Source organism: Cyclopterus lumpus, chromosome 16 (genome assembly GCF_009769545.1).
Source record: "Cyclopterus lumpus isolate fCycLum1 chromosome 16, fCycLum1.pri, whole genome shotgun sequence".
In the NCBI taxonomy this organism is placed as follows: domain Eukaryota; kingdom Metazoa; phylum Chordata; class Actinopteri; order Perciformes; family Cyclopteridae; genus Cyclopterus; species Cyclopterus lumpus.
Window position 1 is genome coordinate 10,376,295 of NC_046981.1, and position 24,126 is coordinate 10,400,420.

General features: G+C 38.5%; 3 protein-coding genes across 8 annotated transcripts; all 3 read right to left on the reverse strand.

Annotated features, from left to right (window-relative positions):
- Positions 1–572: 572 nt before the first annotated feature.
- Positions 573–11,761, reverse strand: nbn (nibrin). The gene is made up of 17 exons (XM_034554098.1): positions 11,604–11,761; positions 11,015–11,136; positions 9,625–9,752; positions 9,254–9,413; positions 8,486–8,589; positions 7,699–7,816; positions 6,241–6,431; positions 6,016–6,116; positions 5,764–5,896; positions 5,463–5,659; positions 4,760–4,934; positions 3,941–4,601; positions 3,732–3,821; positions 2,937–3,077; positions 2,194–2,307; positions 2,061–2,110; positions 573–927 (listed from the first exon to the last, which is right to left on the reverse strand). The coding sequence occupies exons 1-17, from the start codon at positions 11,632–11,634 to the stop codon at positions 894–896; spliced, it is 2,550 nt and encodes an 849-aa protein (XP_034409989.1). The 5' UTR covers positions 11,635–11,761; the 3' UTR covers positions 573–893.
- Positions 11,762–12,494: 733 nt separating this feature from the next.
- si:ch1073-70f20.1 (prostate-associated microseminoprotein) lies at positions 12,495–14,058 on the reverse strand. 2 transcript variants are annotated; one of them, XM_034553683.1, is made up of 4 exons: positions 13,933–14,058; positions 13,699–13,809; positions 13,026–13,134; positions 12,495–12,946 (listed from the first exon to the last, which is right to left on the reverse strand). In XM_034553683.1, exons 2-4 carry the CDS (start codon positions 13,805–13,807, stop codon positions 12,772–12,774), a joined length of 393 nt encoding a protein of 130 aa, XP_034409574.1. In that variant the 5' UTR covers positions 13,808–13,809; positions 13,933–14,058; the 3' UTR covers positions 12,495–12,771. The 2 variants fall into 2 exon arrangements, with proteins under 2 accessions (XP_034409574.1, XP_034409573.1); XM_034553682.1 differs by having other exon boundaries at positions 13,894–14,058.
- Positions 14,059–20,893: 6,835 nt separating this feature from the next.
- Positions 20,894–23,669, reverse strand: zgc:174935 (uncharacterized protein LOC796019 homolog). 5 transcript variants are annotated; one of them, XM_034553690.1, is made up of 5 exons: positions 23,198–23,657; positions 21,929–21,983; positions 21,633–21,747; positions 21,502–21,520; positions 20,894–21,471 (listed from the first exon to the last, which is right to left on the reverse strand). In XM_034553690.1, the coding sequence occupies exons 1-5, from the start codon at positions 23,489–23,491 to the stop codon at positions 21,214–21,216; spliced, it is 741 nt and encodes a 246-aa protein (XP_034409581.1). In that variant the 5' UTR covers positions 23,492–23,657; the 3' UTR covers positions 20,894–21,213. The 5 variants fall into 5 exon arrangements, with proteins under 5 accessions (XP_034409581.1, XP_034409584.1, XP_034409583.1 ...); XM_034553693.1 differs by having other exon boundaries at positions 20,894–21,351; positions 21,397–21,520; XM_034553692.1 differs by having other exon boundaries at positions 20,894–21,321; positions 21,367–21,520.
- Positions 23,670–24,126: the final 457 nt, after the last annotated feature.

The following is a 24,126-nucleotide window of genomic DNA, read 5'->3' on the forward strand; positions in this document are numbered from 1 at the left end:
GCTTGAAATATTGCCGCAGCTGCTGTAAGCAATAGATAGAAAGTGCAAGGACAGACGTGGGAAAAGTTAATGCAGACTCGGTGACTCAGAAGTGTTTAAGATAACTAATTATTACTCTTTTGAATTTTGTTTTAAAAGTCGGACACTTCTGTCCACCACTTTCAACTCCAAGAGCAATCTGCTTTCTTAATGAAGCACCAACAGGTTTATCGTGCGTCCATCCACATGTTACATTTTAGAAAATAACTGGCAAGTACTGAGGAGAACATTTAGAGAAGAATTTAAAGGCCGGTGTCCTTCCTTTTTGAACTGTGCTGCTCATTCTGTTACGGTACAATTCATGTCGACAGAATATGAACAGACAGGTGGGCTTCAACTATCCGCACAGAAAGGCCCATAAATGTTTTGGCATGATGACGACTTATCTGAACAGTTTCTGATCTGTAAAAGTGCCTGTAGGCTTACCGGAGATTGTTCAAGAAGCAACCACTGGAATCCCTTCTTAAGTTTCTAGTTCAGATAAAACCAGGGAGCACATTTGGTCTTAACTTCTAAAACAAAGGAATAGCTGCTTTCAGAGTTGTAATGCTCTCTTGTACAACAAAGAGTTTTTAATGTTTTGTATGGCGCATTTTTTATTAATGACAAATAAAAGCTTAAGAAAAAAATCTCTGAACACAAGTATGTTTTGTTACATTGTTGGCCGTCAGTGGCTTCATTTACATATAGAAAGAACAGCAAACACTGAACAATATTTCTGATCATTTTAGCAGTTATAAAGCAATTATATTTGAACTACAGATATCAGGAGTTATCTATGAAATGATTTCTTGATGATGGAATTGGACACACGTCCTGTGCTTCTTTCCGTAGTACGTTAAGATGAAGACATTTCATCTTCTCTTGGTCAGTTTGCTGGGGTTGTACCTAAAAGACACAGGAAACATTTGATCTTTGATCTCCGTCCATGTCAGGATGGGCTTTTAACATTCCGCGTGGATCATTCCTCAATGTCCTGAGAGTCATTTTTAACAAACCATAAAAACAGCCCAAATTAAGCGCTGTAAAACGAGGACGGTGTTTGAACAGCTGAAAGCAAACAGGCTTCCAATAAACCACGTCTGGAAACTTTGTTCAGACCTACCAACAAAATAGCGGATTGTTTTCTTAGCAGCAGAGTCTGTTCCCGGATACGCATGACTGACTGAGCATGAATCAGTGATCAAACAGTTCAGCCTCGACACACACACACAAAATCAGTCTCAGACAGTCTCTTTTCTGCTTAGTCAAAGATAACACGGCAGCGACAGCTTACATCACCTCGGTTACCCTGGCAACCGGTGTGACGAAATACATTCTGATTGGCTAAACTGAAGCTACAGTGAATTATATAACGTCTCCACCTGATTATAATGACTGAGGCGATGTCTACTACAAGAGACATGTTTATCATCTTTTTCTGTCCAATAGCAACAAACCACTTAGTAAACAGAACATATTGTAGTTATTTCTAACCTCCCATGAGGTCTAAATGAGAAAGGATGCTATCGACAAAGAGACAAGAACCTGTACCTGTCTGGTAACTTCATCCTGAATACTATTTTGGTTAGAATATTGCATTCTGTCTCTGCCTACAGAACATTATATTATTGATGTAGGAGGCATTACTTTTAATTTACAAACTTTCTTTTGACATCATCTTGATATTGCTGCTTTATGACTGCTGCTTTTTAATTGACAGCAAATTAATGCTGCTGTGGTGTTGGTGTTTTCTCTGTTGGAACATGTTGGATGGTGTTCAACATGTTGGACACACACTGGATATTACATGGGTAAGTCATGCCGAGGGTTGTCTGTTTTTCAAGACACAGGTAACAAACAAAAAAAAGTAACTAAAGCAGCAGGAGGGTCCCAAATCATGTCTTATGATCAATAAAGTCAGCATGGTACATAAAAGAATGAGCCACGGTTTTACTTGTACATGTCAGGCTAATGACATACTAGATTTAGGGGGTCAAAGTCACATCACATCTTACAGAACATGAAGTTCAGTTTCTCACCTGAAGAGGTCATCTCCAATACTCTGGTCCCGTCTGCTCTGACGCTCCTCCTGAAACAAACACAGGCTCAAATCATAAAAAGGCAAGTCTCAAACGGATCACGGACAGGTAAGAGAGTCAGAGACAAAATTACCTGAACTGCATCTTTCAGCCATTCATCCAGATCAGAGTTTGCGCCTCTGCTGTGAACCAGTAGATCAGATCCTCTGATGATGTGGGGTGAGCCCTCTACACCCGGCACACAGGTCTGTCACAAGCACATAAGCGTGTTTATATGAAAAAATAACATTATTCTGTACATACTTTATTGGAATTTCTTTTTCATCCTTTATGGTGGGAATGAAGTAGATTTTGACCACACTGATCCCATCAATGGAGACAATGTTGTCATCGTGGTATACAGGATAATTTCTTAAAAGGATATATATGCAAAACTCAGAACCACTAGATGGTTGCACAAAAATGGGGCCTGAGATGCTGATGCTCTAGTGCAAACTAGAGAATCAGCCGAGAAGCTCTTATTACAACACAGAGAGGGACTTCCTCATCTGTTTAGGGCATTATAACCCCACTATTACTTTACATAGCAAATAGTTGTTTGTTGCAATATTAAATGTCCAACATCTCATATACAGTTCCACTAAACTCACCAAAAATGACAGGTGGCCTGCAAATAGTCAACATTTTATGAAGAAAAGAAATGACGCACTTTTGTGGGGTATTTAAAAAAAAGAAGGAACATAGAGCCCCCATCCACAGGTATTTATTTGGGGGTATTCACTTAGTTGCAATCTCAAACCTCACTGCTAGATGCCACACAATCCTACACACTGCTCTTTGTGTCTGTTGTGTACATTGCAGTGTATTTAATCTGACCTTCCAGAAGCATTTGAAGTTCTTTGCGGAGCCGTTGTTCTGCATCCTCTGGGGTTTAGTTTTGGGAGGGGCGGTCACAGTGAGAGACCTAAACTCCACCAACACCAGCTGTTTAGGAAGATCTTCATCAATCTTTGACTCCTGCAAAAAAAGCACATTAATGAGTCACTTTTGTTTGATGGACAGTTCATATTCGTCGTCTCAATTAATGGTGTAGAACTTGCAAGAAACAACTCAAGACAACTAAAATGATTTCACAAAGTTTCATGCAGTTTAAACAGCAACTCCTGTGAATCCTGAGTGGTTCCCAATGAACTGACAAACACTGGATCTTTGAGGCCAGTACCAATATGAATATATAAATAATAGGATAATATAATGCTATGCTTGTGCGTTTCAGAAATTGTAATATAAATTACATTCTTTTGGTTAATATTTGGTTATAGATCACATAGCATATGTGAGATTGTAAGTGTCAACACGGCACAATAATACATCGTTTAGCCACTCATATAAACCTTGGATGCCAGTAAACACTGAATTTTGAGTTGATGCCGAGATCGAAGCTGCAGACAAAATGTTTGAGGTAACACGGTTGGCTTGCAACCACAGGAAATAGTGCAGTTACTGACGTTGATGTGTCGAATGGTTCCCATCTGTCCCAAGCTTTAGAATCATTGAAAATGGAAAGGCCAACTTTCACATAAATAAGTAAGGAATAAAGTATCTAGTCACAGCTAGAACATGCAGCATATAAAGAAACTGTAATAGTAAGAGCTTTTTAGCAGAACTTACTTGGACCTCCTGTTTTACTGAAACCGGTTTCAGAGGGGTCTTAGTGTCTTTTTTAGGCTGGCAAATATCTACTTTGAGTAGTTCTGCATCCTGTAGAAAGAAAAGAGTGGAACTGTCTGGTAATAGTGAAGCAAACATTTGGCAGTTTAAGTTTTTATTTTTATTTTCATTACTGGATGAATAAAAGAACACAGACAGTAAATCCTCACCTCAATGAAAGACACGTCATCATCTTCAAAAGGCTGTATGGCTTTACTTGTACTGGCAGATGACTCCTCTGGACGTGTGCCGGAGCCTTTATTAGTTGTCTTGTATTCTACAGGATCCACCGGCTCTGGCTTGATGTTGACGATATGCTGGTCAGATGTTTGCTTATTTTCTTTTCCCAGGCCCACCTGTGGCCACTGGTTCTTTACATTTTTTTCTAAGTGGACCCGTTGCCTCTTGGTTGAAGACGAAGCCTCCGTCGTATTTAAACTTTGTTTCTGTTCGGTTGAACTGAGCGTCATTAGCTGTTCTTGCTGGCCTTGATTCCCAGATGGTTGCTCATCAAAGAAGTCCATATCCTCAGACATAAGAGCCTCCAGTTCATCCATTTGTATCTCTGCTTCCATCTCCTTCCTCTTTCTACTACGTGGCTCCTCCTGGACAGCGTGGGAGACCCTGTCTGACTGAGCCTCTGACCGTCCTACAAAAAGATCAGCTGTTGACCCCAGTGGAGTCTGGGATATTGCCACAGGGGCTCTGTCTGAACGTGAGGATGTTTCTTTACACCTGGCTGAAGTGTTTGGTGTCTGTATGCTGGTGGATGATTCCAGAGCAGGACGTTTTGGCTCGGACATGAAAGAGAAGGGCTCTTCCTCTAAAGGCCTTGATGACAGGAAGACAAAGAGAAGAATTTCATCTTAAATTGTTGCCAGTCAAAGGGCATGTGTATTGACATTGGGTACATTTGTTGTACAGTTAGTGCACTACATGCTTACCAACACGCTATAGTCCTCTACCTATGTTAAAGAGCAGATGTTTACCGTTTCTTGTTGGCAGTTTGGAAGAATGTGGTCAGAGTTGATTGTTTCTGTGGGGAGGCTTGTGCAGAGATCTTTCGTTTTTGAGGAGATTGTTTGGGTAGAAATGTCTTCATGCCAACATTGGTCTTGGGAAGGGCCGGCTGGGACTTAATGCCACTACTGCCTGCACCTGAAACTGCAAAAAACATTGATTGATTTGTTACAGCATTACAGGCATTAAGCTGATGATCATGATCATTTTAATGCCTGTCATGAGTGCATTCAAGGGAGTTTGCTTAAGGCTGGCTCTGTCCAAAAGTAACACAATCCACCTACCAGCACTTGTTAGGCTCTCTAAATAACATGTTATACAGAAGCTACTGAATAGATATATATAGATTCAAATACATTGTAGGAATGCACCTATTCAATATATCTGATTGGTATCAACACAAATACTCTGTACTGGGCTAAATAAAAGGAGCGGTATGGGATGGATGTGATTGATCCAAATTACACACTCATCAATGCTGTTATATTATTTATAATAGCGCAACAAACTATTTATTTAAGATATATTAGAGCCAAAGTATATTGTTGAAAAAGAGGGACAAACTCTAAACCGTGTATGTTGTTCAAGTGACCCAATTTAAACAATTACAATATTGGATTGTTATCTGCACTTCAGGTATCAAGAGATAAAAAGACAGATCGGTGCATCCACCTGTCGGCTTCTTCTTCTGCGAGTCCGTGTTCTCTACAGTGTTGAAAGATGAGCTCATTGTATCAGCCACAATGTACTTAGTGGTCGTCTCCTTAGCAACAGGTCTGGATCCAAGGAGCTGACTGCTGTTCTGGTTTTGTTTCCTCTCAGGAGTCTCCCCGACCGCCATCACCCCTGTACCTTCACATAGCTCCGTCCTGAGAAACCAGTACAATTACACACATCAGAAAGGCTTTCTGTCAAAAAATGAAAGGTTCGGACAACTTTAACACAAAAAAAGATGAGCTGAGCTCGTCGGTACCCTTGTGATGGCTCTGTGTTCACTGCGTAAGCTGTGATGTTCTGAGATGCTGCCGGTAACACGGTCTCATCCACCGCCACGCTCTGCGACAGCGAAGCACCCGGAATTCTGGGTTCCACCTTTGGTGCCGACTCTAAAACAGAAACACAGACAGAAACAAGTCAAAACTATAAATAAATAAATAAAATATATCAGAATCAAAATGATAAAATAAAACAACAGTTTTCGGTGCTTTTGTGTCTGGACACCCACCTGAGTCTGGTGTTAGATTGGATGGATTGCAATACTTAACACAGGAAGCATAGATGGCAGCCAAACCAATTTCCGACTCTGTGATGACTCTGAGGCCTTTTCTGTGTCAGTGGAAAAAGTACAAATGCCACAGAGAGTTTTAAAGAGTTCACAAATCATCGCTTTGAGAAATAAAAATTGCCAAAACACACTATTAAGTGTTTTTCGACAGGAGTTTGTGCAAACCTTTGAACAATGTTCTTCACAGAGTTTGCCCACTCTGTGGTGGAGGAAGGAAGCAGAGTTTGGGAGCTGTCTGTCATAACATTGACCACACAGCTCTGAGGAGACTCCAGCAGGTCCCGGGGCAAAGAGCCCCCCTCAAGCAGCTGGCTCTTGCCACCTCCAAAGTTCACTGCTCTACTCAGGCGCTTGAGCTGCAAACATAAAAGAGCACAGATTACATAACCATGATTGTTTATCAGAACAGCAGATCGATACACAGGATGGTGTGTCTACAGATAATACAGGTATTTGATTTGATGTTTCCCCTCATGTCAGTCTGCTTGAAGGCTAAAGTCTTCGAGCGGTCCATCAATATTTTAGTTATTGTAAAAGCATTTGTTCCATAGGATATTCTATAATGCTGTTGTACTTGTGTACACTTGCAACTTCAAGCTTGGGAAATATATAGAAACATTCACTCATAATGTGATAATAGACATTTCAGCTGGCTTTTTATAGCAGGAATGCAAACAATTTACAACTAGCAGAAATTGCTCTGTTGGAGATAATAACAACAATATAATAATTATAATAACAACAACTTGTATACCTATTTTAATTATAATACAAGTACACCCTCTCTGTGGCGGTTAAGAAACACATCAGCCTTATTATCTCAAATGTAGATACGATTACAAACATCCATAAGACAACAGACGGTTACGTCAATAAGTCCAAACAAGACAGTAAAAATCGGTTAGCTGGTTTCATAACCGGCACAACCTCTGGTGCACTTGACCTCAGCTGGAGGTTGAGATTTTAATCCATGTACGATTCATAGCTGTGGTTATTCCACAACTGCAAGCATTAAGTAAACACCAGTAAAAATGCTTAAATTATTAGTCAATTTATTTACCAATTTCAATTGTAATTTCTTACACATGTTTTGATTACTTTTTTAAAGTAAAGTATTAAATAGATACTTATTTGCCTGTAATGGACATTATTGAGTCAGAGAATAAGGTAGATACATTTATAATTGATGAAAGTCATAATAATTCTACATTTTATAAACTAAATAACTAATCTAGATAACATATTCTTATCAATAGTGACAATAAGCATTAGTTACACCTTTTTCAAAACCTGTGCTCTCCACTGGAGCCTTCAGTCTCAGAGGACCACAGGGCTGCAGACTGCCTGGCAACTGATGTTCAGCTGATAAACAAGATGCTGACAACATCATGTGACTTTCCATTATTTCTGAGGCAACTGACAGACAAAGAAGCAGGGGGATGGGCAGTTATACAGACTATAACTAGTGCTTATTTATATAACTGTTTGTTCTGTTATCCTTTACTGACTGAGGGGGTTAACTGCAACTAAACTGTCCCCCTGAAGCCCTGCTCTTCTGTGGCCGAGCGATTTGCAGAGCATGAAAACAATATGAAGTCATCACAAAGAATGAAGTAGACGTACTTGTTTGGCATCGAGGAATATGAAAGTCTTTCCGCTGAAAAGCTGTTTGCGAACTGGAATTGCTCCGAGGTTAACATCTGCTTTACTCAGACTGGGCTCATCGATCTCAGGGACGAACCTAAAAAACAATGTACAGCTTTTAGCAAGGTAATGTTTGGTTCAGTGTGGCCTCAGGTCAGTTAATTCACCGGCCCTGTCCACACTACTATGTTTCCATTTAAAAACGTATATCTTTTGCTACGTTCACACTGAGCATCCTCAATACGCCAGAGTTTTAGAGCACCGAGAACAGATGGGCTTGAAAGCTCCGGGCGTTACGTCTTAGTGTGGACGGACGTAGACGTAGAAGTTTGGAAAGACACCCTGGTTCGCTACTTGATTGGGTCTTAGCAGTCACGACATGTCCTTCTCTGATTCATGACGCTCCGGTCACATGACCCTTTTCTGGAAGAAAACAAACAGCCATGTCTACCAGCAACAGTTTGACCTCGTTGTCGGTTCAAGCAAAGAAATCTCTTGTCCATCTTTTCACCGTTGCCGTTCTTCTCCGCAGTATTTTCTGCAACTAAACTACCTGCACTGTGTAGAAAATCTTTTTCCTGTTTACACTGCTACGCACATGCCCCGTGTACATAATTGGTCATGTGAAATGCTTTCTCAAAAGGTTGGCGTGAGGACAAAGATCCTTTCGAAAACAATACCGAAATGCCCGTGTGGACAGTCATCGTATTAGTGTGGATGCAGCCTCAGTATGAATGTGTATGAATAAAGATGGATTGTTTTGTACCTCTCAGCTTTAGGAGGGGGTAATTTTTGCTGAGCGGCTTTGCTGAACTCCATGAAGAACTCTGGCTTCACGATGGGACAACAGCACAGCAGAGCAGAAATAGTCTACAAAAATAAGAAGCACATTAGATTAGATTAGAGTCAACTTTATTGTCATTGCACATGTACTAGTACAGAGCAACGAAATGCAGTTTGGCATCTAACCAGAAGTGCAACAGAGAGTATAACGATATATACAGATTATAAAATACAAATACAGATGAAATTAACATTAAATAGAATACTATACTATACTATACTGAACAGCACTTTAGCCCACCCACTGGTGCAATACTAATACGTTTAAGTACTTTTTAATTTTTAATTTATTTTATACACTTTATTTTATTTCTACTCCGTCTGTATATATAATATTCTTCTTGTTTTTACTCTTTTATCTTATTTCTGTTATTATACTACTTGTTTTTTACTTATTACTGTGAGCAATGCTGCTGTAATCCTGTAATTTCCCCACTGAGGGACTAATAAAGGATTATCTTATCTTATCTTATCTCTCTCTTAATATAAACGGAGACTACTATAAATGGAAACTATCTAGGGTTGCTAGTGCAAATATTCAGTGCATATTTACTTGAGTGCAAACAGATTGTTTTAAAGTGACTGAAGTTGATGATAGAGTGGTGTAATGGGGATCAGAGTGGGGTAGAGTTCAGAAGGGTAACAGCTCTGGGGAACACACATTCAGAGAGTACAAAAGTCAGTTTGAGACCTTAATGGTGACTTTTGTAGCGGGCATGGCCAGGTGGGTGCACTCATGAGTCCAGGTGTTGACTAGCTTCCCACCCAAAGCCAACAGGGCCTGAGAGAGCGACGCCTTGCCATCATTGTCCAAACATGAAGAACACACCACTGGATTCTGATGGTCCACACTGAGAGGAAGAAGTAACGATTAAGGAGACTCATAATGCAACTTGAAATTCCTATGCGAGTTAGTTACATTGAGCATGTTCTGAGTTTGGGATAAATAAAACTAGGTATGACAATGTGAGTGCAATTAAAAGTAAAAGATGATGCCAGACTCGGTGGCCGTGGTTCTGAGATGTAAAACATAACTAACCAGATCTTGTTTCAGTAACTTACCTGAATTTGCTGTTGAAAACCCCAAATGTAACATTGTCTCCTGACTTTAGGTTCACTGGAGTGTTTTGTGTCAATTGCTGGCTGTTGACAAATGAACCATACTTGGAGGTGTCTTTTAAACTCAGCGTCTAGGAATAGAATTCATAAGAGCATTTTGTGAAATTGTCCATCAGTCAAACTAACCATCCTACATCTTTCTGTTCAATTATTCATGTCTCAACGAGAAATCCATCCTTTGAAATAATCCTTAAATGGAAATGTATGGCAGGCATGGAAAATCAATAAAACCTACAACGTAAGAAAACGTGGAGAAGATTACAGCTGCCTCTACATGCTAAACAGGTGACTTCCAGAACTAAAAATAGGAGAAATCTTGATTCTTTTGAGTATTAACAGATACTGTAAATAATTACTTTTAGAAACTCTTATTGCCAATGTACAATTAAAAACTGGAGAATCAAAGTAAACAGAAGGACAGAAAACACAGAGGAGTCTGATGATTATCGATGAAAATATAAATATATGTTAGGGGTTGGTTTTAAAATGGAATGAAACAATTAATTAACAATAACAAGGTAAATATTCCCCATTATACACAGAAAAGGGTGGAATCGGTAAGATTACACATTTTCTTAAAACAACATACATTTTCATCAATGAAAAAAAACACAATTCAAACTTTACTTTTGTATTTGTAACTATAGAATTATTAGTTAGAGCCGGGTGATGTTCCACTTGAAAGAGACACCAATTTCATGTTGTGTTTCAGTTTTAGTCCTGCTGGAATGAAGCCATAGCACCACCTTCTGAGCAGAAGTGCCTCCACACCAAATTAAATCATAATACTCCTTTAACACAATGCTGGGTGTATTGATATAGTCAAATTAATGTATTGATAAGCCTGCAAAATACTACTTATAATATGAGACTACTAAACAAACTGTATTGCCTGTAACAGTCATATCTGACAACTAATCGTTATTCCACAGACATGCATAGTGAAACAGTATCATACACTGAGCATATGGATCAACAACAAAGAAGTTCATTGTGTTGCTGCTTTGCTTTGAGCAATTTCGATGGAGGTTTTACAAATACTTTGTTAATAACTGTACAAATACTTTGTTAATAACTGTAAGATCATAACGTTCAACTTTAGAGCCTAGGGGAGCTTAATGTTTGATTGTCAAAAGATAATTTTAACTTCTAACCTGTCTGGAGGGTTGTCTCACTGAAGAGGAAAGTGAAGACATTAACAGATCGAACTAAAGGCTTTACTTGAAAAGGTATATCAACCTCTGTGTAAACAACTCGTGTCAATCAGATTTTGCTGTCTTTTTTATATTGTTCAGTCCAATAAATAATAACATATAAACGGTACAACTCGTACCTGGTCTGCAACAGTGAGATGAGCGTGAGCCCTGCTGATGGACTGGTCGTTGGGTAGGACGATGTCACAGTTCTTGCGTCCCACCACATACTCTTTACTGGAGAGGAGATAGTGGGTCTCACCTGTGAGGGGAAAGAAGAAAAAAAAGTTGTCTTGTTGTTGTTGAGGCTGAATTTCATCAGTATTTCATTGTCCCATGTTGGCTCTTTATTGAGGGATTGTTATCATCTCAAGAATGATAAAAAAAAAATGCATGGCAACGCGTGTGTGTGTATGTATGTATGTGTGTGTGTGTGTTCCTCCTGTCGTTGTCGAGTCTCCCTTAACTAACTGATAACTGCAGTAGTCACATGACACACTAAAGGTCCATCGCTTGTGCGCCGCACCGCATCCACTTACATTGAGATCAGCTAAGAGCAGTTCGTGTTCTACCATTAGCATTAGTTGTTTACTCAATAACACAACAATCTATTTCGTATTGCCCAACATCACACGTTTCCCTCAGAGTGCTTGACCGTGTGTACACATAAAACTCCCCCAGAAAGCGTGCACGTTAAGCTAGCGTCACAACCGCGACAGACCGAGTTACCTCCGGGCTCCAGAGGGGTAAGTATCCACATTGTATGGCTTCTTGTTGGGTTTCACATTTGTATGCAAACCACCAGTAAGTCCGAGGTAACGAAACATTTAAAGTCAGAACTTATTAACAAGGCGGACCCGCTTGTCGCGCGCTTCTGTGTGACGTACAAACTCTGCGCCACTGCTCTCTTTTCAAAGTAAAAGTAATAACCCTCCTTCATCAGTGGTTAGTGAATATATTACAGATTATAATTAGTCTTTGTCATTAAAGAAATAGTGTACATTCCTGCAGAAATTAATGGTAATATGCTCGGTGGTAGAAGTGGTGAAAGTACATTTACCCAAGTACTGCAGAGTACCTATGTCAAATTTGAGGTACTTGTACTTTACTGGAGTATTACCAGTTTCTGCTTCGTTATAACTTTTCTCCACTAAGTATTACATATTGTACTTTTTACTCCACTACATTTAACTGATAACGTGTGTTACTTTGCAGATTTAGACAAAATAATAATAATAATAATAATAAAAATATAATACAAAATACAATCAACAAATACATTATTTTAACTATTTTTGGTTAAGATAAATCTTTTTTTATCCCTGATGGCATTCATAAGCTACTTTATCAGTGTATTTTCTGTGTCAATGAACCACAAATGTCACTTAGTTGTCTTTTGACAAGAAGTCTTCCATACATTTGCAAATATTTATTGAACTGCAAAATATGTTTGGGCCAGCACAATATACAATATTTTCGGTTTTGGGGCGAATTCCCTATTCTGTATGACATTGCTCAATTGTTGAGCAAGCACCTAATAAAACAAATGATAGTAGTAAATTGGTAAATAACACATATCACATTTAACAAAACCATAAATTAGACATAGCTTACATTAGATATACACAATATCTGTATTTTCTTTTTTAATGAACCAGAAAAAATCCAGACATTCAGACAATCCAACATATACAACACAATTTTTAAATGTGACATTATCATCATCAACAGAGGTAACAGATAATCCCTATAGTTTTTTGCAGATTTTGTAATAACATTATACATAGTTTAGTCCCTCACAAACCCTAAGATAAAATAAATCCCAGGATCTATATTTATTCATTCCAAAATAAACGTGACACATTGCTATATTGCTATTTTTCATTAATTGCTGAACTCAAAATAAAGGATCATTGTCAGATTTCCAAGGTTGGCCTGCAGGAGGTCTGAGACGGCCTCTTCCCCAGAGGCATGGTAGTTTGTGATTGACTCTCATCACTGCAACGCTCGTGCATGACTCAGGTTTACGGATGACCTCACACCAGTCTGGATAGTCCACAGGGTCAGATCCACTGTTGGGAATATCAGAATTATATGTATGCCACATCTAAATGAGATGAAATACTTTGTTAAAATGTAAAACAAACTCACTGGTCACAGCATCCTACTCCAAAAGGCTCCATGCAGACGCACTTGTAGCAGTCACTGATTACCCAGCTCTCTCCTATCCCATACACCTGCCCCATGTGTTCACAGCTCCCTGAAAATAAAAAGATATCAGTTATTATGACTTATACAGCAGTTATTGTCTGTTGTTTACTCGTTATTAAAAGTAAAAGTCCTACATTAAAGTTAAAGTAAAAGTACATACATTTTAATATTATCAGCACATGTAATCTACTTGATGTAATGGTAAATTATATGGAATACTGTTACTAACCTGTTCAATAATTCTACATGTTTGTATTATAGTTATTATTAATGATGCATGAAGCATCTTTATGCAAATCTGGGTCAAGCTAATGTTGAGTATTTCATTTTGCGGGGTTTTTTTTTGCGTAATTATTTAAATATGTATTGTATATTATTGACTTATCATGTGTTTTGGAAAAACTGAATGTGCAAAGTAATAGTAATTCTAAAGAATATTATAACAAGTACAATTATTGCCTCTGAAATATAGTAGAAGTATAAAGTAGCATAAAAGTAAAGTATCAGTACCTCAAAATATGAATTCCTTACTTTCTACCTGGCCACATGTACACATATAAGCCTATAGGAATCATTATGCCCCCACACACACATTTACACACACATACTGCACCTTTAGTGTTGAAGAAGCACTCGCCGCTTTTATACGCAGAGAAGCACGGCCCACTGGCACTCAGGAACAACAGCAAAGCCAAAAGTACTCCTCCTGCTGTGTCTGCCATTTCTGATAAGAAGCAGCGCACAGGGTAAAACATACACCAAAAAACATAATAACCCAATGAGAAAAATGACAGATTGTTAGTCTTACCAATTTTAAAGTTTCAAGAATGTAATATAAAAACCTTCCCTTTCTTCTCTTTCTGTTCCTCTAGCTTTCATTCACCCTCTTGTTATTTTTCTATTTCCTCTTTGCCCCTTTCGGCTCTCTCCTTCTCTTCAGTGCCACTCTTGAACTGATGCTCTTTCCCCATCAGATATTTATACTGAACCAGCATGTCTTTATCTCTACTTTCTTCATGGCTATTTGTCAACCCCCTCCCCACTCATTAATTACCTTCTATCTGCACGCACACATACAGTGTACAGACACACACACACACACACACTCATACAAGCATTACTATAACAATGTTCGTCATTCCCTCTTGTGCTGCTTCACAGAAATTGCCCTAGAGAATACAGTGTGCACCCTTTCAGATAACATTTGTCTCATGGGGTGCCATTTGACCTTATCAGGAGATCTCACCGGTGACACCATCCATCGGACAACCAGCCAGTGGCCTATTGTCCTACACACAGTGTGACCCTTTGACCCCATGCTCAACATCCAGGCACATGTATACGTATTTTATTGTGACATCCAAAGTCAATTACAAAAGCTCTTTTGAAAAAGGCCCCCATTGTTTTTATTGTTCAACTTTTTAATTGTTTCTATTGTATTCCTTAACAAGTGTCTTTCTTTTACAGCCGACCAATGATCAAATTCATTGATGCACATCAGTTGCATAATTCAAATGTTGCTTCACTGGTTTCACAAAAATAAATAGAATGTTTCTATTAGAGGTCTCTTTTAGTATGTTTTTGCCATAAGAAGGAGTGGGGGCATGATATTTAAGATGTATTGGTTAAATTGCAGATTATTTTGTGTTGATGGATGGGTTTTCAGTGTCTTTGTGCGTTTTGTTGTTTTGAACTAACCAGATGATAACATGCACTTATGTGGGCAGAACCAGGCATACTCTCTCTCTCTCTCTCTCTCTCTCACACACACACACACACACACACACACACACACACACACGCAGACATGCACAGATTTGTTTGTTACTTTTAGGAGATTTCATTGCCTAGGGGCTTTTTGTAACCTCAACTTATCTGCAATGACACCAAACTAAGGCCACAATTTTGAGAACCATCCAAAACCAGAGACACAGGTTTAACATCAAACCTGAACTTTACCCTTTAAAGGTGACTGCAGATCAGATGAGTGACATTGACTCGCCCACATGCATTCATGTGTGGCTATGTTTGGGAGGTTTGGGAGGCTATGTTTGTGTGCGCTGCAACAAACATAGCCTCCTGACATTTTCCCTCTCTGTGCTTTTGTATTGTGTTGATGTGTTTTACCTAAGCACTTTATATGGTAAAAACAGAAATAATAGAAACAATAACAATGTAAACAAGAGCGATTACATAACAGTAAGAAAGTGGAGAAGGTCTTGTCCCTCTGGGTCCGATGCTTGGCCAGAGTAGGGGGGGTAAGGAGGTTGCCTGAGACAATCCTTCAATTAAGTAATATTCACAATACAGTGTAGCTCTGTGAATATGTGATACCTGCTTGTTGGCTGCATTTTCATTAAGTTTATTCTTATACAGTAACTCATTTGATTAAAAAGCATATTATCTCTCACATCAGTGCCACTGCTTTTTCCAGCCAGTGCTCTCACGGGCTTGTGCACGTGGATGTAGCTTATTACGCTTAGAAAATGTGATTATTACATAATAAAATGCTCTTGTAGAATTCATTGACAGGGAGGGAGGACATTGTATTAGTCAAAAGTCCAAACGCACATTTCTTCAGGTAATTTAAATGCAAAAATAGTATCTGAAGCATATATCTCGCTATGTCTCATGCAATAGAGCATGAATCCGAGATGTGGAGACAGAAATGAACCACTGCCGTCAACATTATCATGCAATCAGGCTTTATTTATATCCTCATCAGAGATGATGACAAAAACAATCCTTGTATGAACTACTGAAACAGAAGGAAAAACGTATCATGAGCAGTAAGGGAATAAAAAGTTGTTATATAATAAAAGACCATAGGCAGTCGAAAGAATACAGTAGAACTGACTTTACCGACTTCAGTTGGCTTTATATTGTCTGATGTCTCAAACCTGTCAGGAGGCACACCTGTTTGCTCACATAGCAGGGTGTACCAACAGACGACGCATCATAAATGTTTATCTGGGTGTGTTTGAAAGAGAGAATAAAAGAATGTGCAAACATTGAACTATACTGTACGTTCAGGGACTTGAAAACAAGAGAGTTTTATTGAGAACATAAGAAGAATTGTAATACATAATAAATCATTGTTATTGGTTTGCTTTTTTTCATTTATCTAAAGCACCAATTCACAACTTTCTTCACAGATATGAATTAAGTAAACTGCTATTAAACTGAAGGAATACAAGTGAACATAACAATGATATTCTACATTATGTAGCAATAGAAAATAATACACAGATTGTTTAAAGTTTACCATCCAAAACCATTTACCTAAACATCTTCACTTCATGGGTGGTACAACACAGGTCAGAAGTCAATGCCAGACTCTGTAGGAATATGTCTGATATTTAGTTGACAAGATGAAGCACAAGAACAACCGAATATCAAACATATCACACAGCTTCTAGCCAGTCGGAGCCTCAGCAGGCTGGAAAAGCCTGTAGATAAGAGAGACAATGCAGTGTGAATAAATTGTTTCAGACTGAATGCCGGTCACAAACAATCCCATAGAAAATGTGCAGTGAATACAATATAATGGAGAAAGACCTGAAGAACCAGTCCAACACAAGAGGGGTATGACAAAAGTAGGGCCTTGGGGGAGGCAGCCACAAACCACAGAAATGAGAGGTTATGTTGGCATCACTTATCAGTGAATATTGGCTTCAGGAAAGATTCAGGGGTTGAGAGGAAACAGAGTCGAGGTAAACTTCAACATCACACACAAATACAAATATGAGGATACTTACCATATTCCTTTATGCACACACAGCGTCCCTGTGTACTGTCTGTAAAAAATCTTGGCAAGACAAAGAAAAATGTGTTACTTTAAGAGTGTGCCTTTAAAAAGAAGTATGAAAAAAGTGATTCAGAACTAACTGTGCATGTGAGCTATGATCTGTGTGTATGAGTTATTCCTCAGTGGGACAGCATTTATATACAACCCTGTGAGACACACACACACACTCAGTGCCCCATGTAATTAGAGGTATATTGATCAGCTACTATGGCCTGCAGCTTTTCCTCCCCACATTAGCCTGGTCAATAGATGTGATGTTCATCCTACTGTGAGCTCCCACGAACACACACACACACACACACACACACACACACACACGCACGCACACACACACACACACACACATGACCGCAGATGCAAAGTCAAATAACTTTCAGTTATTGCCTGTAGGGAGGACATGACGGTCACTTCACTGTCAATAGTTGTATCTTGTTACTATCACAAAATACTTCCTTTATAAAGGTATGCATGCATGTATCAAATGTAGTTACAGTGTATTTTCATAATCATTCTTTACAATGATGTTTATTGATCATTTTTATTGAATGACAAATACAAAATAAAAATAGTGTTGCGTGGCAGAGAGAAGCCGAATAAAAACATATAAACTAAATGTGTAAATATGAATGCCATCCTGTTTCAGCATGTTTCAGGTATCTTTATTTGTGTGCACTTAAAGTGTATGTTGCTGCTAATATTTCTGTACTTTTACTTAAATTAATTGTAATAAATAAATAAAAAGGAAAATGAGTGTTACAATCAGGGCAGTTGACCTCTGGCTGTCGGGACGACCTCTGGTTGTCAAGTCGACTGGTGATAGTATTATCACTTCATCTGTATGTTTCTGGTGGGGGGAGTGTGGGACTTTAACACATGCTGACTTCACATCATCTGTCATATGTGAATATATATTACACTTTCACTTGTAGGTGAGTCTGGATTTTCGTTTTAAATAAAAAAGAATCATGTGTAGAACAGGTGACGCTGATAAGAAGTACATTGTGAGATCGGGAATTGATTGTGTATCCAGAATGCAGTATATTCGTTCAGTAATCAGTATTCGACTGTTATAACATCACGTCTTTCCTTCGTTTACAAACATCAAACAACGTCAGCATCAGACTATTTTTAACACAACGGTATACTGTCCGCTATGCTTTAGGAGTAGACAGTACATGTCATGAACAGCAGCCCTCGTTTATGACAGCAGGCCTCCTCTCTGCAGCCGTCTCTGCATCCTCTCCCGGTACGAGCTGACCTTGTGAGCCTATTGGGGCGGAATGATAGCCCTCTGATTGCCTAATTGTGACCCTGGGGGGAGTATTGTAATCTCCAACAGATGGAGGGCAAGTGTGAGGCAAAGTGAGAGATGACAGGGCAAAATGATTAAAAAAGAAACTAAATATGGACTGAAAATAATTAACCATTTATATTCAGTCTAATAATTAACTTGAAAAGTCTGGAACGGTCAGATTTCCCTCTGATTCAGTCCAAGCTTTAAGTTATTTTCCGCTCATATTAAAGGTCCAAAGGTCTAAATCTTCAAGCAAGTCAAAGTTAGTTTGAGTTTGAACATATAAAGTTGTTGGAGCCTGACTCCATTTATCTGAAGTGAGTCTCTGTTCAGCTGATGTATTAATCTGTTTAACTAATGTATTTTGACATCCAATTGCTTGTAAGGATACAGCATTAAAACATCAACGTAAATCAAACACCAATATCTATTTTGACCATTTTGAAATATACAGAGTACAGCGGAAACATTCATTTTCATATGTGTTGAATCCGGGGAACATAAGGTGCTTTTGAAATTGGAAACATATTTTTCAGAAAAGAAAAGGTTGAATTTCCGAATTTGAATATTTAAGTATGACAAAGGTTTTGCTCTCGATAGAAACAGACTGATGACAACAGGGAATTACACCATGAGGTCACACAACAAATTCAAAAAGACACTTCAACAGAAGAATATAAAATATTGAACATAAATGACAATATAAATAATCAATATGTATTAATATTATGCAACTGCTTAAATAATTCAAATGTAATTAATCTGGAACCATTTAGGTGGTAAAAATAGAATAAACACCGCCCTACAACACCAATTAACTCAAAATTACTGTGAGATTACTGGTTATGAAACAGTCTAAAATGATTACTGGTGCCTCGATATGACCTACATGTGAACTACAGTAATAAGCAAACGAGACCATCAGAGGTTATATTTTAAGTAGTTATTCTTAATGCTTGTCATTGACTCAGACTTCAGTGTAGCCTCCGGCAGCAACCAGCCTGCCGTGGACGTACAGATCAGGCTACGCTGGCGCCTTCGACCTGCAGCCGACACGCCACCACACTGCTGGAGGCCCAGGCCGTATAGGCTGGAGCCGCAGGAGGAAAGCAAGTCACGGGAGAACCAGGACCGAATCACTACCACTTCTGTCGACTGGAACTGCCTAAATCACCTCAAAATGAAAGTTTCTTGCAGTAGCTTTAATGTTAAGAAACCTGTATTGTTGAATTTTTGTTTAAATTGTTCCAGAACGATTAACATATGCTAAATTATCCACCAGGAACACTTTTAAATAGCTGCTGTTCTAGCATTAAACCATAAACTAAAAATGCACAAATACACAAAAGTGCGAAGTTGTATGATCAAGATTGTTATGTATTGTTAGGTTTAGAATAACATTCACAAAGAAACTACTCAGGCACAACATTTTATTGAAAGCTCCAACAGAATTACATGATTAAGCTTTAGGATCAGCCAGAATACAAACTGCTCAGCCAGAGCGTCACCAGGAAGTTTATAGGGAGAGACAGACAAAGGCTTTGTGTTCTCTGATTGGTCAGTGCTTTGGTCTCTCTCTCTCTCTCCCTCTCTCACTCATTCAAAAACACTTTCCCTCTCTCTCACACAAACACACACATACACTCGCACACACACAAACACACCCACACACCCTGAGGCAGGGTCACTAAGAAAGAGAGCGGCCGACAAGGTTAACAACGATTATTCAGGACCTTTTTCTGTGTTTTCAGTGTTGGAGGTCTATATGGAGGTATTGCTGCAGTTAAACAGACAGAGGGCCATTTTGTCCCTTGCTTTTTCTCTTCCTGGTTTAGACTCTATTTGTATTTCCCAACGTCTATATTTACATTCAGTCAAATAACCCTTTCGTTATTGTTTGTAATGGATTATGAGACAACGAACCCTGCAAATGACTAATTTGGATCAAACCTTGATGTGCATTTGACTTTTTATTAATACTATAATGGATACCACCAATGCATAACATGAATATTGCAGTTTACAATTGTGAAGATATTACTGTGTATGGATACAGTATAATTAGATGTATGTATGTCATGCAATGATGGAATGTAAAGTACACTGTACTCAAGGTTTTTACTCGAGTATTTCCATTTTGTGATACATAATAAGGGCAATATTGTACTTTTTACTCAAATACTTTTGACGGCTATAGTTACTTTTCACATCTTATATACAATTGATATAATCATAATAAAGAATATAAAGGATGTTTATAGATATATAATTATAGATATAAATACATTACATTATATGAAATAGTAAACATATCTCCACTTCAACATGCTAAAACATTTTAATGTCGCTTGTACATTATGTAAAACAAGAACATATTGCTTTGAAAAGGTTGCCCTGCATATTGAGAACATTCACTTTTTATACTGTAAGTCCATTTTGCAGATAATACTTCTGTACTTTTGCAATTGAGGGAATTTCTTTATTTTGGTATTTCTACTTTTACCTGAGTAGATTTTAATATATTTTCCACCACTGCCACTATTAATAACATAGATAATCAAGAGATATGTATATTTTAAATAGTCATTAATTACACTTTATTTTACTGGAAAATAATAGTTTTATTCAAGTCAAACTCAAAGTGTGTACATTAATGACAAGTTACTGTATACAGTACACATCATCCACATTTTTTTCCAACATTGGCTAACAGCTCATAAAGCAAAGAAAGCTTGTATAAAGTAAGTTATACTTAGTCAATAATATCTTACATTGCCTTTCGTTTACAACAAATGTGAGAGAACTCTTAATCCTGGCCAGTACAAAATATTTATATTAGTACACAATCTGTTTATTACAAAAGCTTTTTGCACCAATGCACAAACAAAAACATATGTCCACGTCAAAGTGTGAATTACATTCAGATGTTGTTGCATGAAAACAAAAAAAATATGGAATATTCATTAACATCATGAACCAAAGTCGTCCTACTGTGTTTGTTCTGAAAAAACACAGGTTGTAATACCTCATCTCTTCTTAAGGGCCTTTGGTTCCTCTGGTTTAGGGGCCTCTGCCTTTGGTTCCTCTGGTTTAGGGGCGGCTGCCTTTGGTTCCTCTGCTTTAGGGGCCTCTGCCTTTGGTTCCTCTGGTTTAGGGGCCTCTGCCTTAGGGGCCTCTGCCTTTGGTTCCTCTGGTTTAGGGGCCTCTGCCTTAGGGGCCTCTGCCTTTGGTTCCTCTGGTTTAGGGGCCTCTGCCTTTGGTCCCTCTGGTTTAGGGGCCTCTGCCTTTGGTCCCTCTGGTTTGGGGGCCTCTGCAATCACTTCACTGCCACAGCTTTGAGTGAAAGTTCAAAAATAGAAAATGTAGTGAATGCATACAATGGTTGTCATTATGGATGATCAATATATCTATTGTATTTTGTAAATAAAATAAGTTTTAACAATACCTTGCTAGGTGTGATCCTGGTTTCAAAAAGCCACACACTGCGCTCCGTTCTGTTTGTTGCCGTTTTAGTGTCTCCAATTGGTTTTTCAAGTCGGTAGTCTCCTTGTCGTATTCAGCTGTAAGTATGATTATATGACAAGTGAAATATGAAAGATCATCACTTGAAGTTCCTTTATTTCAACTGGAAAATAAATCAATTTAAAAGCATTTGAAAGCATAAAAGAAGTAAAACAGGGAAAGGTTGCTTTGTGTCTTCTTTCAGATATTTAACCCCTCTTTTGCCATTGAGGCACATACCTTTGAGATTTTGTAATTCTGTCTCTGCTGATGCCAGCTCATCGGTCGCAGATTTCTGCAAGTGGAAACGAGAATGTCAGTGACACAAACTTGAGTTTGCTGGAGAAATCTTCTCTACACTAAAAGTCGGGATCTATACTGCACATCTTCAATTTTGATGCAGCCACATCCTGCTAAATAAATATTACAATGCTTCCTCAGTCCTCAGTGTTACCTGATGAAGTTTAGCCTATAAGGATATACTTTATGGCTTAATGAAGTCTTGTGAAATCACGTCTCAAGCTTATTCCTCCCACATTTTTTCAATCCCTTACACTTGACACCATTTTTATGTTTTGCTTAGATGCTCTGAGCAACACTGAGGACTCATCTTAATCCACTGTGTGCCCATTAGATCGACTCTGCAGAGATGGTTCATAGAGGGAAGTTGTGTCAAATGTATGTAAATGTAATTCTGATTCACCTTGTATAACCCAAAGAGCTACTTCGTCTTCCTCCAGAGATAGTACTCGGGCTATGTGAGACACCCCAGCAGAGGGACATTTATTGTATGTGATACATCATTATGCGTGTATTGCCCTTTTAAGAAGTTTAGTGTTTAGACAGGGACAGAATGACAGGGTCATAGGTCCTATTGATAACATAATTGTTGTTTTATTCCTAAAATAATAATTGAAAATTAAACGCGTATCTAAACAACATCCACTGTTATATTTGTAGTATTATAGGAAAAATAAATTGCATAGGAAAATAGGAAAATGGCCTATGGAACGTTGAAGGCTAAGGCCTGCCTGCACAAGCAAGACAGTTGATTAGTTTGAATAATTTCAAACATTAAATAGTTTCGAAATTATACAGTAATGAAGGAAAAAGTACACTATTGCTGGAGTTTATTCACGCTTGGTCTATCCGAGTCAATCCCGGCTTTGACGTGGTGGAATTGGGTGGGGAAGAGGAATGCATCCCTAACCTGGTGAAACAGGTTGTGTGTGTTCTTTGGACTTTCTTGTCTGTCATCACTCGTTTCACATCACATTGCAAAGAACATTACAGGTGATACGAAAGGCCACGTGATACATTACAATGATTATAAATAACTCTTTTGTTATAGTTTATCCCCTCAAGTGCATATTCCTCTTTCAACCATGGAGCTTTTAATTCATTTTTTTAAGATGACAGTTTCCTGAATGGCTGTAAACTAAATCCAATATAACTTCTGTTCGGAATCGCAAGGCTATTCATACGGGGTGTCTTTCAGTTTCTCCTCACCTTGCCTCCCAGGCAGGCGTCCGATTTAGCCACTGTCTCATCTGCTTTGAGCTCGAGTGTGTTCACTTCTTTCTGCAGCGCGATCTGCTCGAGTTGGCTCTTCTCCAGCAGGGCTTTCGTCTCTAGCTCCTCAGTCCGACGGTCTTGCAGCACATCATTGGTTATCCGCAGCTTGATTTCCATAAATTTGCTCTTTTTTTCCTCATAGTTGAACTCCGTTTTCCGTATGTGCACGATCGCCACCATAGCGACAGACACGACTAATGGCATAAGTAGCACACACTGGACCTTCATGACAGTGGATAGCTGTGAAGCCCCCTTTGTGGGAGATGCTTCTACGTAAGGATGGATCAATGTCGACAAGTGCTAAATCTGATCACAGGGCTGCTATCCGTGTTGCCCTCGTTACACCTTTCTACGTGTGCCAAACGAAAAACAATCAACCAAGGAGTCCGAGTAACCTGCGCTGTGTGGTTGAACATTAACCTGTGATCCGAGCAGCGCGCCACCCTGTCACCAGAAACACGCCCTCTTCACCTGGGTTACAGTTTATCCTGCTCGCAAGTGGTATTTTGTCAATAAGCGATCAAATCATTGGTGCAAGGCGACCTCATTTAACAGTGAATACAACACATTTCAAAACTAAAATGAATAAAGTGTGTTTAAATAATGGTAACAAAATATCACAATTAAAAGTTCGTTAAGAATGGCCCCTTGAGTCTTATATTTTGTATTAATGGAATATTATTGCATTATTTTTAAGCAGCATGTTGGTTGGAGTTCGAGTGGAGCTAATTGTTCAGTGTTGATGTACTGTTAGGTGGAGTAGTTTATATAAATTCATAATTTTAAAAGATTATGACTATTTTTTTGTAACCTCTTTATGTGTAAAGTAGTAACTAAATCTGTAAAATTGCTTAAATGTATGA

Bases quoted from the DNA above. Each gene is read 5' to 3' on its own strand.
- nbn (XM_034554098.1), bottom strand. From the start codon at position 11,634: ATGTGGATACTTACCCCTCTGGAGCCCGGAG. The intron at 4,602-4,759 runs GTAAACATCTGC...CCTGTCATCAAG, and splicing joins CAAACTGCCAACAAGAAACG to GCCTTTAGAGGAAGAGCCCT. The intron at 928-2,060 runs GTGAGAAACTGA...TGTGTCTTTTAG, and splicing joins ATTGGAGATGACCTCTTCAG to GTACAACCCCAGCAAACTGA.
- si:ch1073-70f20.1 (XM_034553683.1), bottom strand. From the start codon at position 13,807: ATGGCAGACACAGCAGGAGGAGTACTTTTGGCTTTGCTGTTGTTCCTG. The intron at 13,135-13,698 runs GTGCAGTATGTG...TTTTATTTTCAG, and splicing joins GTGCTTCTTCAACACTAAAG to GGAGCTGTGAACACATGGGG. The intron at 12,947-13,025 runs GTGAGTTTGTTT...TATTCCCAACAG, and splicing joins GGAGTAGGATGCTGTGACCA to TGGATCTGACCCTGTGGACT.
- zgc:174935 (XM_034553694.1), bottom strand. From the start codon at position 23,491: ATGAAGGTCCAGTGTGTGCTACTTATGCCATTAGTCGTGTCTGTCGCT. The intron at 21,748-21,928 runs GTATGTGCCTCA...TCATACTTACAG, and splicing joins AGAATTACAAAATCTCAAAG to CTGAATACGACAAGGAGACT. The intron at 21,521-21,632 runs GTATTGTTAAAA...TTTCACTCAAAG, and splicing joins CCAGGATCACACCTAGCAAG to CTGTGGCAGTGAAGTGATTG.